Here is a 15360-nt window from a genome sequence, read left to right on the forward strand (position 1 = left end):
TAAGATATTTAACTACTGTCTGGTAATAACAAAATATTTTAAACAGTTAATTCATGCATTTTCGAGTAGTCACATCAGGATTTAAATAATAAAAGACAGACAAAAAACTTTTATAGAGAAATTTAACAATAATGGAAAATAAATCCAAGAAAGAGGCATATTCTACAAGGCAAAACTTAAATTATGCATTTACTAAGGACAAAGAAGGGAAATCATAAACTAGAAGGATCATGCTTGCTGCAATAAGCAATATAACTGTTGTTAACACTGAAGTCCAGGATACAATTCAAAGGAGGAAAAGTATATTTACATCAGAGTAAAAAAATCAAGATTGGGCATACACAAGGTGGAAATACTAGCAGAGATAAAACCAAGTAGTCTAGGATATTGTGTAGATACTGTTCATTATAGAGTGAATTTCTGACCAGCCTACCTGGGCAACAGAGCAAATTGCTGGTGTTACTACTTATGACACATCAGTCATTTTACCACTGGAGGGAGTCTGGCCACATATCCTTTGATGAGACTTTTACTGTAATAACTTCTTGGTCTTCCAGGGGAATGAATGAGAATCTCTACCAAGAATATGAATTTGTCTAACATAATTCTGATGAGTTTCAATTTTTAGTTTCTTTTAAGTTCTTATTTTTGTTTTTTTCCATATTCACTAATGAGAATTTGCAGCATCTTCATAGTTATACCAGAGTAAAAGAAATGAATACAGAGGTCATATGACCTTGTACAGAGCTATCCTTAGAAAAAATATTTTAAAAAGTACTGAAAAAGAAGACAAAGAAGGGCTCTTATGCAAACACCTACTCAAAATAGTACCTAAGGTCATAAGGCACAAGAAAAGAAAACAAAAAGATTTGAATTAGAAGCTGAAAACATATTTTAGGGCTAAAGCTAACAAAGATTATTGATGAGATGGTAAGATAAAATCAAGGGATAAGACTACTTAACTGTGATTTTTAAATTTACTGTTCTTTTAAAATACATAATTTAGTTTGCATTAATTACTCATAAAGTAGAAGATTTCCCAACTAAACAATACACAACTGAAATTATGAAAAACAACATAGACTAATACATTAGTAAAAAAAAGAGATAAAGCAGTAGTTTAACTCAATAACATATTTGGAGAATAATATTTCATTCACAATAATTATTACTCTATTTGTACACTATATACTTCATTTTATTATTTCAACACTTCTATACAACTGACATTACTATGCCCACTTTGTTAAAAATGTTAAGTCACTTGCCTACGGTTGGACAGCTATGGAGTCAATATTCTAACCAAAGTCATATTTGTTATGGTATTATTATACAACATACCCCCACAGCATGTCACTGAGACTGAGTAAGTACATTATTGTAATAAAGATATTAAAGAGTATGAGTACTTTTCCTAGATGTTTGTTTCAGAAAATGTTATCAAGGATTATCTAATAGGCACTGTGCTTCCCAGCATGTGGATTACTTTGTTTTGAGTCAAAATTTGTTTAATTTACACATGCATGAGCATAAATAATGAGGTTCAAAGATTTATAATTTAAATAGGTATGATGAAGTCCATATTTGAAGAAATCTATTTTTTAAACATATAAAAAGGAGAAAACTGGTTTTTTCTTTTTCTTCACAGAACTATTGTTAGAAACAAAGAAAGTTAAATCTGTCAGCTTCTGTGTAATTTCTTTAAAATTTATTCCCATCAGGTCAACGAGCATCTGAAATTTCTACAAGAAGAAAAGAAATGACCTGGAAATGATTTCCCATATTACTGATGCTAACAAATGAAAAATTATTTTTTCCTTCCATTTTTTGAGAAGTCATAATGAAATCATACCATGTTTGCAATCTGAGTATATTTCAGCACAGCAGAGGTGGAGAAACAAACATAATCTCCTATTTCCAATATAGACTTATATGAGCCCCTAAATCTACAGTGCATCTTAAAGATTTACTAATAGAAATCTATCCAGAATCCTTATTTGAACTTCAAGTAACTTCACACCTGGGCAGGAACCAAGTACTATCAACCAAAAGAAAGACTATCCATAATGTATATGTTTCTCTGTGTTTGTGTGTTTATAAGAACCCTCTTGCTTAATTAAAAATCCAATTACATGACCACTTGAACTCTAATTTATATTCTTCCAAGACTACTAAATATTTTTATAGGCTAGGAAAAAAGAAACAGTGTGAAATGATGCTAATAATGTAAACATCAATGTATAGGAAAATAGGCAAATAACAAATAAAAATATAAAATAGAAGAGCCAAGGGAACATAAGAAAGATATACAGTTATGTTCCTAGATGCTATAGCTTTTAGTTCATACAGTATGTAAAACATTATAAAATTTAAAACCTGTATGAGTGGAGAGGGTAAAGGAATGTACACTTTATTATACTTTTAAGGAATTGATGTTTTATTTTTTTCATTATCAAATTAACAGTGGAGTAAAATGAGAAAAGAATAAATGAGAAAAATCGATTTCAATGATCTTAAAATTATGAAAATATAATGCTTATTATGTACTTAAGCACATAAGTATGTCTTCTGCCACACACTTATAACTGTATAGTGTAGAAAGGCAAGTGAAGATATACTTATGTGCTTAAGTCAAAAGTAAAATAAGGAGACCTGAGAGGAAGGAAAGTAAATGAAGCAAAAGGAACAAAATACCACCCAGCTGAAAATTTCTCAATGTAAAATGATGCTAAATAAGGTCTGATTGACAAATTTAATGCAACACTTTACGAACTACTTTTCAAAAACAACTACATTATCCCCTCTAAATAATTCCCATCGAGCCAATTTAATATTTTTGGAATTGATACAAAAGGTAGGATCATAAAGAAAAAAATGTTAACCATTTAATAACTGCCTACACTAGTCATTCCAAATTTTTATGAATCTTCTAATAGAATAGTTAGCTTGTTGTACTCATTGGTATAAGCTATTTTACCTACTGAAGCCTACTTAGTCTCTAATAAATCAATCAGAGGTCTTCAAATAGTAATTTTCATAGAAACTGCTTATTGCAAATATTCCCAATTAAATGTTACATAATTTGCTCGTTTTGCAAAATTCACAATGTGAACAGAAACAACTACAAAATGTAACCAGAACAAAATAGCTACTACTCTAGAAAAGACCACAATAAATGTAGCATTAATTTTTGCACTCTACATTAACTCACTGTAAACTTCATTTAAAAAGTCCCTAAACTTTATTTTCCCTAATATCTTTGAAACATGATTAATTCACTTTAAATATCGAGATTACTGGGATCTGAGGAACAACAATGAATTACCCACTTCCAACTACTGACATCTACTTTTTATTTGATTCTTCATTTCCTCTCAAACCAATCTAAGAAAATTAAAATATTTGCAAATTAAAATGGTAGCATTATAAAGTCACTTCATGATATATTTCAGAAATTATTCAAACTGTCATTGGTTTGAATTTTGGTTCCAAAATTAGTAGATATTAACAGAAGTAAACTAAACTTTGGTGTTTACTTAACCTAAATATACCAAACAGCAACACCTAAACAACTTTAAGACCATTTAAATGACTTTGCAAACAAAATTTCTGCTCCCTATTTGGTCTACACTAATAAAATTTTATGATCTTACTGGGAGCATATTGGTATCTCTACATAACTTTGATTTAAAAATGTTTTATAATCATTAGCTCTCTATATAGTTAAACATTAATTTCATTTATAGTCCAAAGAATTCAGAGTCCTCTTGACAACCTGTAAATTGGTTTTCTGTTGTCAGATGTAGAATTTTACAATTGTTTGGCCAACCAAACACTAATTAAACGACTTCTTTACAAATGAAGTTTTATTCCACATTACCGCAAAAGCATTGACTCTCCAGCTAATCCAACACACACAGATGCCCTGTAACCCACACTGCACACAGTACTAGTTTATCCCTTTAACGCTCAGACCTGTGTCCAATTTCCTTCTTTAGGAGACTGTCAACTTTAACAATAGAATAAACAATACAATATCGGCACACAATGGTGCTTAGCTCGCACATAATCTGAATCACAGCTGCTATATTAGGCCAATTCCTTTACAGACATTTTTTGACAGTCTGAATCACGGCCCTGAACCTTGAAGCCAGTGCCTGTCCTTGGTGCTGAAATGCTTGGGATTTCCAACCCACCCCACCCTCGCCCCTTCACTAAAAACTGTCACTCTCACCCCAATTTGAGAGGATAAATGGACTTAATTTAGGGAGTCTGAGGATGGGAGGCTTCCAAAAGCATTGTCTGGTAAGTTTCTAGGCAGGGAATGCTAACTACTGTTTGCGTGCCCGATGGAAGTGACAGAAACCCCCAAAGGGCATTTTCCCTCGGTGCCAAGAGACCCGGGAAATCCGGACTGCGGCAAAGATCGGAAACGCCTGGTCCCGGCAGGAGCCGCGGGCGCCAACGGCGCCCTCCCCGGGCCAGGCAGGCGAAGGCGGCGACCCACGCCGTGGACGAGGGCGACTTTCCGCGCCAAGACGCAAGCCCTGGGGTCCTTTTGTTTCTGGGGTGAGAGGGGAAGGAGGGGACCTCGCACCTGCATTTATTAGCACCCTGGGGGACAACAAAAGACCCTGCCGCCCGAACGGGCGACGTCGGCGGGGCCCGGGCGGCCGCAGAGCCTTGGCGCGGGCTCGGCCCCTCTCCTCTCGGTCCCGGCCGCTCTTACCGTCCCGGTCGCACAGCTGAATGGCCTCCAGGCTAAGGTTTTTGATCACCTCCTCACAGGGGCTGGTGGGGCTGTTGAGGGCATGATCCAGGCGCGGCACCTCCATTTTTCCAACCCCCTTCTCAAGCCCTCCTGCTTCGTATCCAGGCTCTCTCAGTGGGGTGGGTGGGTCAGGAGGGCGGGAAAGGAAGGGTAGTGGTGAAGCGGGGAGGCGATCTGAGACAGGGCGCCGAGAGGCCAAGGCTGAGCCGCCGGGCTGAAGAGCCGCGGCCGAGGCGACGGCCCTGGCAGGAGCTCTAGGGAGTGTGCGGCTGACAGACTGAGCGGGACCCGGCGCGAGGGCGGGAGGCGCGCGCTCTCGGCGGGGAGGGGACGAGGCGCACCGGGAACGTGAGAAAGAGTGCGCGCGCACGCGCGCGGGAGGACGCGCCCACCTGCTGGCGCGCGGTGCCCCCTCCCTTTACGCGCGCACGCGCCCGGGGCTGCCCTTGCGCCGCGGCCCCCGCAACCTCGCGCGTGAGGCGTCGGACGATGGAGCACGCGGGAAAGACGGGCACCTGGGGGCGCAGCTCTACGCGTGGCGGGTTCGCCTCGCTCCCGCTCCTAGCGGTGGTGGCTTGCTGTCTCTCTTTTCTCACGGTGTCAGGCGGAGCTGGTCTTGGCACCAAGGCGTCTGTCTGCTTGGGGAGGCGAGGGCGAGCAGGTTGGTTGTTTATCACGGTTTGGAAAAACAAGGGCCCAGACTCTTTGTTTGGGGTGTTGGAGCCAGAGGGCTGAGTCCAGGTCTGCTTGCTGCCCACACTCAACTGAGCCAGAAAGTCCTCAGAAACAGCTGCAGCTGTGTGAGAAATTAGCGGGTTACCTGAAGAGTGTAAGGATATAGGGGCCCGGTTTTGGCCACCCTGAGGGTGAGGAGATAAGGAAATGCCAGCTAGCCTGCTGAAAAGATTGCATACCTGCTTCAGGGCGACAGTCACTTCCCAGCTCGCAAACTCGAGTATCTTTCATTTGTTCAACAAATAAGTATTAAATGCTCATTTTGGGCTAGGCATTGTTCTGGAAGCTAATGGGGTTTCTATACTTATGTATAGAAGGGATCTTTGCTACAGTAGAAAATGAAGATTGACGTTGCTTCCTCAAGTTACCTTAAACTTATATGCCCATTGCTTTTAAAAGCATTTAAAAGTCTGCAGTGCACTTAGTAAATGTGCAATGTTTTAAGAATAAAAGACAAAAAGCAAAGCCTATTGACTTCTGTTCCCATTTGCTGTTTTGAAATAGGATTTAGTTTTGTTGCTATCTTGGAATCAAAAATAGTGACACTTGACCCCCTTTTTGTAATGGGTGGTTGTTGGAAATTAATTTAAGTTCCTTTTAATTGATTTTCCAATTTCAAACATAAATGTTAACCAATAGAGAAATAATTTACATATAGATTGCTATATGCTACCCTTTCTAGTCACATCCATTTAGCCATGACACAACTAAATCTAGTTAATTGAAGCCTCCTAAAATGGAAGGACCGGCCTGTGAAAAAACTTGGCACAATTGCAAGTTGATAAAAATCTGTGAAAGGTAATTGGATATGGTAAAGTGAAACACCCTCTTTATAAATTTAGGTATTAATGAAGATGGATCTCCTTTTTGAAGTTTGAAAACATACTGTTATGGTAGGGGTGTCCCTAAGGATAGGGTAAATTATTACTTGTCAAAAGATATGACAAGGTAGTACTTAGGGTGAATTCCTTGTATTCAAAAGCTTTGCTCTGTAGAACTAGAAATTGATAGCCTAACCACAGTGGGTTTGTCTCTCTGGTTTACAACTGAGAAATATAATATGCATATAATTATGACTATAACTCTTAGAAATATTTGTTAGTCACCTAGGAAAATATCCAGGTGTGAAAATGTGGAGTTCAAATCTATCAGGAAAGACAGCTATTTTAAAAGATAAGTGTGATAGATGTGAAGGAAAAAGTACAGGAACTTCTACAAGTGCATATAAGGGTTATAACTTAGTCTGGATTGTCATGGAAAACTCTAAAATGACTTTATCTTGGGCTGGGGATGTGGCTCAAGTGATAATGGCTTGCCTGGCATGCACGGGCTCTGGGTTGGATCCTCGGCACCACATAAGAATAAAAAAATAAAGATGTTGTGTCCACCGAAAACTGAAAAATAAATATTAAAAAATTCTCTTTCTCTTCTCTTCCCTTCTCCCTCTCCCTCCCCCCCCCCAAAAAAATAAATAAAATGACTTTATCTTAAGGAAATGATAAATTGTTAAAAATTTGAAATAGTAAATTAGCATGATCACATTTGTAAACTAGACTGTATAATCAGGAAATGGTTAATACTTTGAGAATTATTAATGTGACTTTCTGAAATCTAGTCAATGCAAGGCACCTTCCTGCTGAGAATTTGGATTATGACAAATACAAAAGAAGATGGAATGAGATAATGCATATAAACTCTATGAACTGTAAAGTACCCTATAAAATCATGATATTATTATGGGACACTGAGGACCTCTTTAAGAAAGGATAGCTGGTCAATTTTATACTACAAAGTCCTGAAAGTATTTTAGTAACTTTTAAAACACTGAGGAAAACTTCTATATTTATTATAACTTTCTGGTTTAAGTGTGTTCAGGCTTGTAAAACAGGAGGATGGTTCAACCTATGCAAATCAGTGAATGTGATGCACCACATTAAGATAATGAAAGAAAAAACTGTATAATTATGTCAGTAAATACAAAAAGCATTCAAAAGCATAATGGCACACATCTGTAATCCCAGCAACTGGGAAAACTGAGGTAAGAGTATTGCAAATTCAAGGCCAGTCTCAACAATTTTGTGAGATCCCATCTCAAAAAATAATAAAGGCTGAGGGCATAGCTCAGTGGTAAAGTGCCCCTAGGTTCAATCCCCAGTACAAAACAGAAAAAGACAGAAAAAGAGAACGTTCAATATTCAACATACTTTCATGACAAAAACCTTCAACAAATTAGGTATAGAATAAATGTACCTCAATGTAATAAAGGCCATACTGGATAAGCCCATAGCTAATATCATACTCAACAGTGAAAACTTAAATATTTACCTTTAAATCAGGAACTAGATAATATTCATACTTCTGTTCTAGATTACTGGAAGTCTTAGCCAGAAGAATTAGGTAGGAAAAAGAAAAGGCATTCAGATTGAAAGGAAGATCTTAAATTGTCTGTTTATACATGACATATTCTTTCATATAAAAAATCCTGAAGATTCCACCAAAAACAAATGAGAATAAGAAAAAAAAATCTTAGAACTAATAAATTCAGTCAAGATGTAGGATACAAAAACAGCATACAAAAATCTGTTGTGCTTCCATAAACTAATAATGAACCATTCATAAAAGAAACCAAAGAATCCTATATTCTTGATAGCTTCAGAAAAAATATAATACTTAGGAATAAGTTGAACTACTGAGGTAAAAGATCTATATGATGAAAACTGAATGAAAGAAATCGTAGAAGACACATTTGTTCATATACTGGAAAATTAGTGGTGTTAAAATTTCCACACTAACCAATGTGATGTACAAATTCAGATAATCCCTATGAAATTTTCAATAGTGTTTTTCACAGAAGTCAAAAATTTAAAACTCATATGAAACTACATACACACAAATGCATCCCAAAGAACTAAAGCAGTCTTGAGCAAGAACAAAGCTGGAAAGTATCACATTTTCTGATTTCAAATTATATTAAAAAGCTATAACAAACACTGTGGTACTGGCATAAAAATAGACACATGGACAAAAAGAAAAGAGAGCTAAGAAATAAATGCTTATCTCCAGTCATCTAATTTTCTACAAAAGTGTCAAGAATACACAATGTGGAAATGATAGATTCTTTAATAAATGGTGTGGAAAAACTTTATATTCACATAAAAAGAAAATGAAATTGGATCTTCTCTTATACCATACACAGAAGTCAATTCAAAGTGATTAAAGACTTAAAACCTGAAGCCAAAAATCTCCTAGAAGAAAACATGGAAGAAAAGCTGCTTGACATTGATATTGGCAATGAATTTTTTTAGATTTGACTCCAAAGCACAGGCAACAAAAGCAAAAAAATGGACAAGTGAGACAATAAACTAAGAAGTGTTTGCACAGTGAAAGAAATAATCAACAAAATGAAAAGACATCCTACAGAATGGGAGAAAATATTTTTTAACCATATATTCAAAAAGGAATTAATATCCAAAATGTATAAGAAACTCATGCAATGCAATAGTAAAAGAAAAATAACCCAATTAAAATATGGGCAAAGGACTTAAATAAAAGTTCCAAAGACGACCTACAAATTGCTAACAGATATATGAAAAGATGTTCAATAGTATTAATCATAAGGGAAATAAAAAGTCAAAACAACAATGAGATATCATCTCAAGTCTGTCAGAATGACTTATCAAAAAATTCAAAAGATAACAAGTGTTAGCAAGAATATGGAGAAAAGGAAAACCTTGTTGGTGGGAATATAAATTGGTACTATCACTATGGAAAACAGTATGGAGGTTACTCAAAACATTAGAAATAGGACTACCCAAATGACTCAACAATTCTGTTGGGTATATGTCCAAAGGAAATTAAATCAGTACCTCATCAAGATCTCTGACTCTCATTATTACAGCATTATTTACAATAGTCAAAATGTGGAAACAACCTAAAACCTGTTGGTGGATGAATGGAAAAGGAAAATGTGATACACATACACACATTAGACTACTATTCAGCATTTACAAAGGAGATAATCCAATTTGTATCAACATGGATAGATCTTAAGGACATTACACTAAATAAAATAATCCATATCTAGAAAGATAAGTGCTGCATGATATCACTTATAAGTGCAATCTAAAACAGAATTAATATTTACAGTGGTTTTTAGGGGTTGGAAGGTGGAGAAAAGAGGAATAGGCCAAAGAGTTCAAACCTTCAGCTATGAGATGAATGAGCATTAGAAACCTAATGTACAACATGGTGGCTATAGTTAACGTGTATTTGAAATCTGCCAAGAGACTAGATCATAAATGCTCTTACACACAAAAAGATAAATATGTGATGTTATTTAGCTTAATTTGGTAATAATTTCACAGTGTATACTAAAACATCACATAGTACATATAAAATATATGGGATTTTCATTTGCCAAGCATAATTTAATAGAGCAAAAAAAATTTAATTCTAAAATAAACATGATCTCATCTTCTTTCCTGGGGGAAGAAAATGAAAGCTGAAGTTTCTTCTTTGTTCCTGTCCTTTATTCACTAGTTTCTGGTTAAATCTACTATGCTACCTATTCAGTGCATTGTATTACAGGGTAGAATTATCGTTCTATTTCCCTACCTCCAGTTTCTTCAGTTTTTCTCTTCCTTTTTCAGTCTTTTCACATCACCAATGTCCTTGTTTTAAAAATTGTCTTACTGAACAATTTATTCAATTTCTTAATATTTATTCCAATGTATATTAGGAACCCATCGTAAATTGTTACACTCTATAAAAGTGTTATTTATTGCTCCATTTACTTTTAACCCTCCACAACTTATCATCAATCTTTAGTACTCTGATTCTTATTCTTCAGCAGTCATTTGGTTTTGATGTCATTTCAGAGCACCAAATATAAAGACCTTTTATCATCTGCAGTCGCTTTGATATCTCAATGGTTTACTTCTGTTGAACTTCTGTATTGCTGAACTCTATTGGATCTCTTTCTATATGTGTCCTTAATACTTATCAACTCTTAACTTCTATGTTGCTCTCTTGAGTGTAGGTATTCTAAAAGTTGAACCTCTGACATTATCTTCTTTTCCTGTTTAAAGAAATTTCCTCCGGGAATTCATGTTTTAATCTCTTAATGTTTAATTTTCACCTTTGTTTTCTTTTTTTATTTGTTCGTTTTAGATATACATGACAGTAGAATGCACTTTGACATATTATACATAAATGTAATACAACTTATTTTAATTTGGATCCCATTACATGGGTTGTCCATGATGTGGAGTTCTACTATTTGTGTATTCATATCCTATCTCAAGTCCCCAGCTCTCAACAGAAGCCATTGCCCTATTTCCAACTCTCTAATGAACATGTTTATTTACATTCTTATAATCATTTCTAATTAATCAATTTCTCCTCAAACTGATTCACTTTTCTAATTTTTCCCATTTTTCTCTTTAGTAGCAGTAACCTCTTAATTATATAGTACCATCAAACTTTCTGATTTTTACCTTTCTTCTATTTAAATCAAACTATCATCAAAACCATTGAAATTTTAAAATATTTCTTGGTTGTGTGACTTTTCCCTGAATTATTAGTAATACTACCATATTGTTATCATTTTAACCAAATTATTGAAATTGCCATGTATTTATGTAGTCTTCTTACTTCCCTTCTTTAATCTGTACTACTATTAAGATCAACACACTAAAACACTTTGTTAATCAGAACTTGGTCACTTACATTGGAAGCCTGTTTAGATGCTATAGTTAATGTTGAGCTACTGAACTTTTTAGGCTGCTATGTGACAAATTACAGTTATGTTATGATAATACTCTGCCTGTGTTTCATAAGATGAATGGAATGGAGGGAGTAGAGTTTGGGAGAATATTATAGTCCAAACAAGAAATTATAAGGTATTATAGAGCAGGACAGTATAATTAGGGATAAAAAGGAAACAATGGATTTAATATAGTGATGTTATACTATTATGTTTCTGATATTATAAAAAAATTACAAAAGGAGAAGTCCTTCAATATGTTGATATTGTAAAAGATAAAATTCTGATATTTATATACTATAAATGTTAATATTACAGCATAGCATCATAAAGCATATAAAGAAAAATGTACACATTTTTCAGTGTATTTTCCAATGATAAATAGATTATCCTAAGAACATTTTTAAAGCAACATCTTTAGTTGTTGCTATTCCAGATTTTTGAATAAACCAACCTAATTGAAAAACAGCAGTTAGAATATCCTATCTTGAAATATCCTCTGCTAAAACCAGTCAAAATTTGACAGGATTTGGTATTGAGAGAAAAAATCTTGAGAAGAATGGAAAAGAAAGAACTTCTTTATATACAGAACCACTCAAATTTTTTTCTTCTTTGGTTCTGTGCCTTCTATTCAGTGTCTGTTGCATAGAGAATATTTAGGATGTGTTCAAGTACACAGTCCTCCTTAAGTACCTTGTCATGGAAGAAATAAACTGCACAGGTTGAGAAAGGTCATAAGTATATAATCACAATTAGTTTGTCATATGTTCCAGGTAGATATTGCCTTCTTGATATATCCTTCTAGTATTGAGGGATTGTGTTGTTGTTGTTGTTGTTGTTATTAGGTACAAAACTAATTTCCTAAGTTCTTCATGGGCCAAAAAAAGAGACCTTTAGTTTTGTACACAGCTCAAAACTGCTCCCCTTAAATGCTGATTTAGTTAGCATTCTCTTAAATATAGCCACAGAAATGTCACAAGGATTTTTATCTCAGCAAAATTAGAGCTGTGACTTTTATAATGATGAGTACAATTTAGTTTCCCCCAAGTTCTTTCTAGGCTAAAACAAATGCATTTAGGACCTCTAAAGCAGCCTCATTTTTTTTCTGAACATTCCACAACTCCTTCTCAAATTTTATTGTAGTATCAGTGACATACACTAATTAGTATGATAAGAAAGGACACTTTTAACAATCACATTTTCCTTGAGATTTTCTCTGTAATATTTATATTAGTAAAATAATCATAATACAAACATTTGAAGTTAACTTCCCAGGCTCCAAATTATGCCTGCTCTAAAACATATGATGAGAAAAACTTCAGGGTATGTAGAGGCTTATTATAGAGATTACTCAGTCAATTACACCCACTTAATGATGATCCAAATCTATGTATGCATGGATGTAGAATATATATGTATTTATATAAAGTACATTATTGAATACACTTTCAGTTTTATGTTATGATACAAAGACATTTTCCTTCCCAGCATATCCCCTACCCTGAACTGTTGCTGTTATCTTAGAATGCAGATAGATGGAGTTATTTCTGGTTAACTATTCTTAGCAATGGGGGATAGCATCATAAATATTAACTCAGTAGCTATTCATAGGTGTGGTTTCAGTTAGAAAGTAGCAATAGGGAAGGCTGTGGAGACAGATGACTTTTACCTTCCACTGTTATTAACAAGGGACTCCAGTGTTGGTACACATAGATGAGACTATTTATTGTTCCTAACTATACTCATGTTTATTGCATAACATTCATAAAGGTTTCAAATGCACTCAGATTGGAATATGTCTTTTACCACTGCCTTTCCTATGTATGAAATTTACCCATTATAGCGAGCAAAGTTGTATGTAAATATGTGTAATAAAAGAACTATTTCCTCTTGGGGTAGCCTGTTACATCTAGAATGCTGTTTATCTCATTATGTGGAATCAACATTCCCCACTGTGAATGTTTCCTTACTTGTCTTAGAGACACAGAGAATAGTTAATTTTTCACATGGCAGCCATGATATCTCTTCTGATTCTTTTTTTCTTTCTCTAGATTAAATCTTTCCACATACCACAGCTTTGTTCCAGAGTTATAATGTACTTGTTGTACTCTAAAATTTCATATTTTCCTCTTAAAATACAATGTTCAAAACTTATAAGCACCCTATAATGAGAGTGATCTGATAACTATAGAGTAGTTGTATAGCTATCTGAGCTATTTGACTACAAATAAGTACTTTTAAATCAATTAACAGCTTATTCACATTGAAATTTTTCTTTATTATTTTTCATTATATGGCTGTTTGTATGCATAAAGTCCTTCACAAAAACTTTCATTTATTATTCTGCACAATAGTCTTCTTGAAACTTGTATTTCTAAGATGAAAAAAATGCTTACAGGTTTCATTTGTACAAATCATGGATGATTTTAAGCTAATTATGCATAGCATATAAAAAGGAAATGGCACTGCAGTGTAGTTACATTTTATGTAGTCTTTTGGTTACTCTATGATCTCTAAGACTTAAATCAGGACATGTCGTAAAGCTTGATAATAAGATTCTCTATTTATGATAAGTGTCATATAACCAAAAAGTATCTGTGGATTCACACATTTGTGGGACAGATCATGAGCTAATCTTCCATGGTGTGGAAGGTGTTGACAGTCCATGAAATGTAACAAAGTCTTATTTCAGATATTCACAGAGCAAACCTGACAGCTTTGTATGGATTTAGTTGATGTTTCAGTAGTGATGAAGGAGATTATTTCTTTGGTCTTTCATGTGATACTTCTCTTAAGATAGCACAATACTACATTGCATTTAATTTTTCCTCCCCCCAAAATTGTTTTTGCAGCTAAAACACTGATTTGCTTTTTAAGATATCACAGAAGTTAATTAAACATAACCAAAGAAAGACTAAATCTATAGCAATACTACATGAATAGTAAGCCTATGAAAAAGGTCCAAATATTCCAAGAACCTGAGTAATACAAAATTCAATTTTAATCCATTATCTTGCAAAATTGAGCTTTAGAAGCAAACCAAACATATTTAGTTTGTTCTTGCCACATAACTACCTTACTATATTCTATTGCCCTGGTTTCTGTTCAATATTATTTCACTATCTCAATTCATGAATCAATCATTCTTTCTAGTCATTTTCTTATTTCTTGTTTGGTAATAGTCAAATGCCCTTGTGGATGGCAGGGCAAGAAAAGAGAACAAAGCAAAGCAGATGTCACACTCAATAGGATTTAAGGGCCCTTAGTAGTCAGCTTATCTATTTCTCTTTTAAGGCTATCATTATACATGTGACCCAAACATATATTATTTTAGGATATGTATCAGTATATTTTAAATCAAATAAATCTGTCTATGCCATATAAACAAATCAAACATCGAATTTGTTTGTAGTTATTTATATTTTCATGATTATGTATTATAATTACAATGCACCAATACAGTTTTTAAAAGGTAAAAAATAATTAAATAAAATGTAATGCATTTTCAGTTGAAACCATACAAGAACTTTGTAAAACAACTCATGATGACTTTGTCCTTTGTCTTTCTTACAAGGAAGCTGAAGCTGTAAATTTACAGTAGTAGATGATACAAATGTTATTATTTTCACCTGTGGGTGTGCAGCAAAATCTATACTGGTCCTAATATGATTGACTTCTTTTTCCTGCCACCTCACAAGAAGACTTAATTTGGATATGTTGAATTTCTTTTAGAGGCTCTTGTCTTTTCTTTCTCCAAAGGCCTCAATGCCTTTGTCAAGACAGTGGTTTCTAGGGCTCCAGTTGCGGCTCATTGAGGCTCCTAGCACTCAGGAGGCATTGAGTTTGATCCTCAGCTCCACATAAAAATAAAATGAAGGTGTTGTATCCACCTATAATTTTAAAAATTTAAAATAAAAAAAGACAATGGTTTCTAAATGAAGTAAAAGGGTAAACTTGTGAAATTGTCTTTGGCATCTGAATTATAATTTCAAATTTATAATTTTCAAATTATATTTCAATTTCAAAATTATAATTTCAAAGTTTCACCCTTGACCAGATCTGTTTGCTCTCCCTCAGCTCCCCAGACTAC

General features: G+C 34.6%; 1 protein-coding gene across 1 annotated transcript in view; it reads right to left on the bottom strand.

The window, feature by feature from the left end:
• Phyhipl (phytanoyl-CoA 2-hydroxylase interacting protein like) overlaps positions 1-5120 on the bottom strand; it is a 56724-nt gene extending 51604 nt beyond the window's left edge. Inside the window, exon 1 of the mRNA XM_005334321.4 lies at positions 4730-5120. Coding sequence (XP_005334378.1) covers positions 4730-4835 — 106 coding nt within the window. The 5' untranslated portion in view covers positions 4836-5120. The remainder of the gene's footprint in view (positions 1-4729) is intronic.
• Between the last annotated feature and the right edge of the window lie 10240 nt (positions 5121-15360).

The sequence above is a fragment of the Ictidomys tridecemlineatus genome, chromosome 1 (genome assembly GCF_052094955.1).
Source record: "Ictidomys tridecemlineatus isolate mIctTri1 chromosome 1, mIctTri1.hap1, whole genome shotgun sequence".
Lineage (NCBI taxonomy): Eukaryota > Metazoa > Chordata > Mammalia > Rodentia > Sciuridae > Ictidomys > Ictidomys tridecemlineatus.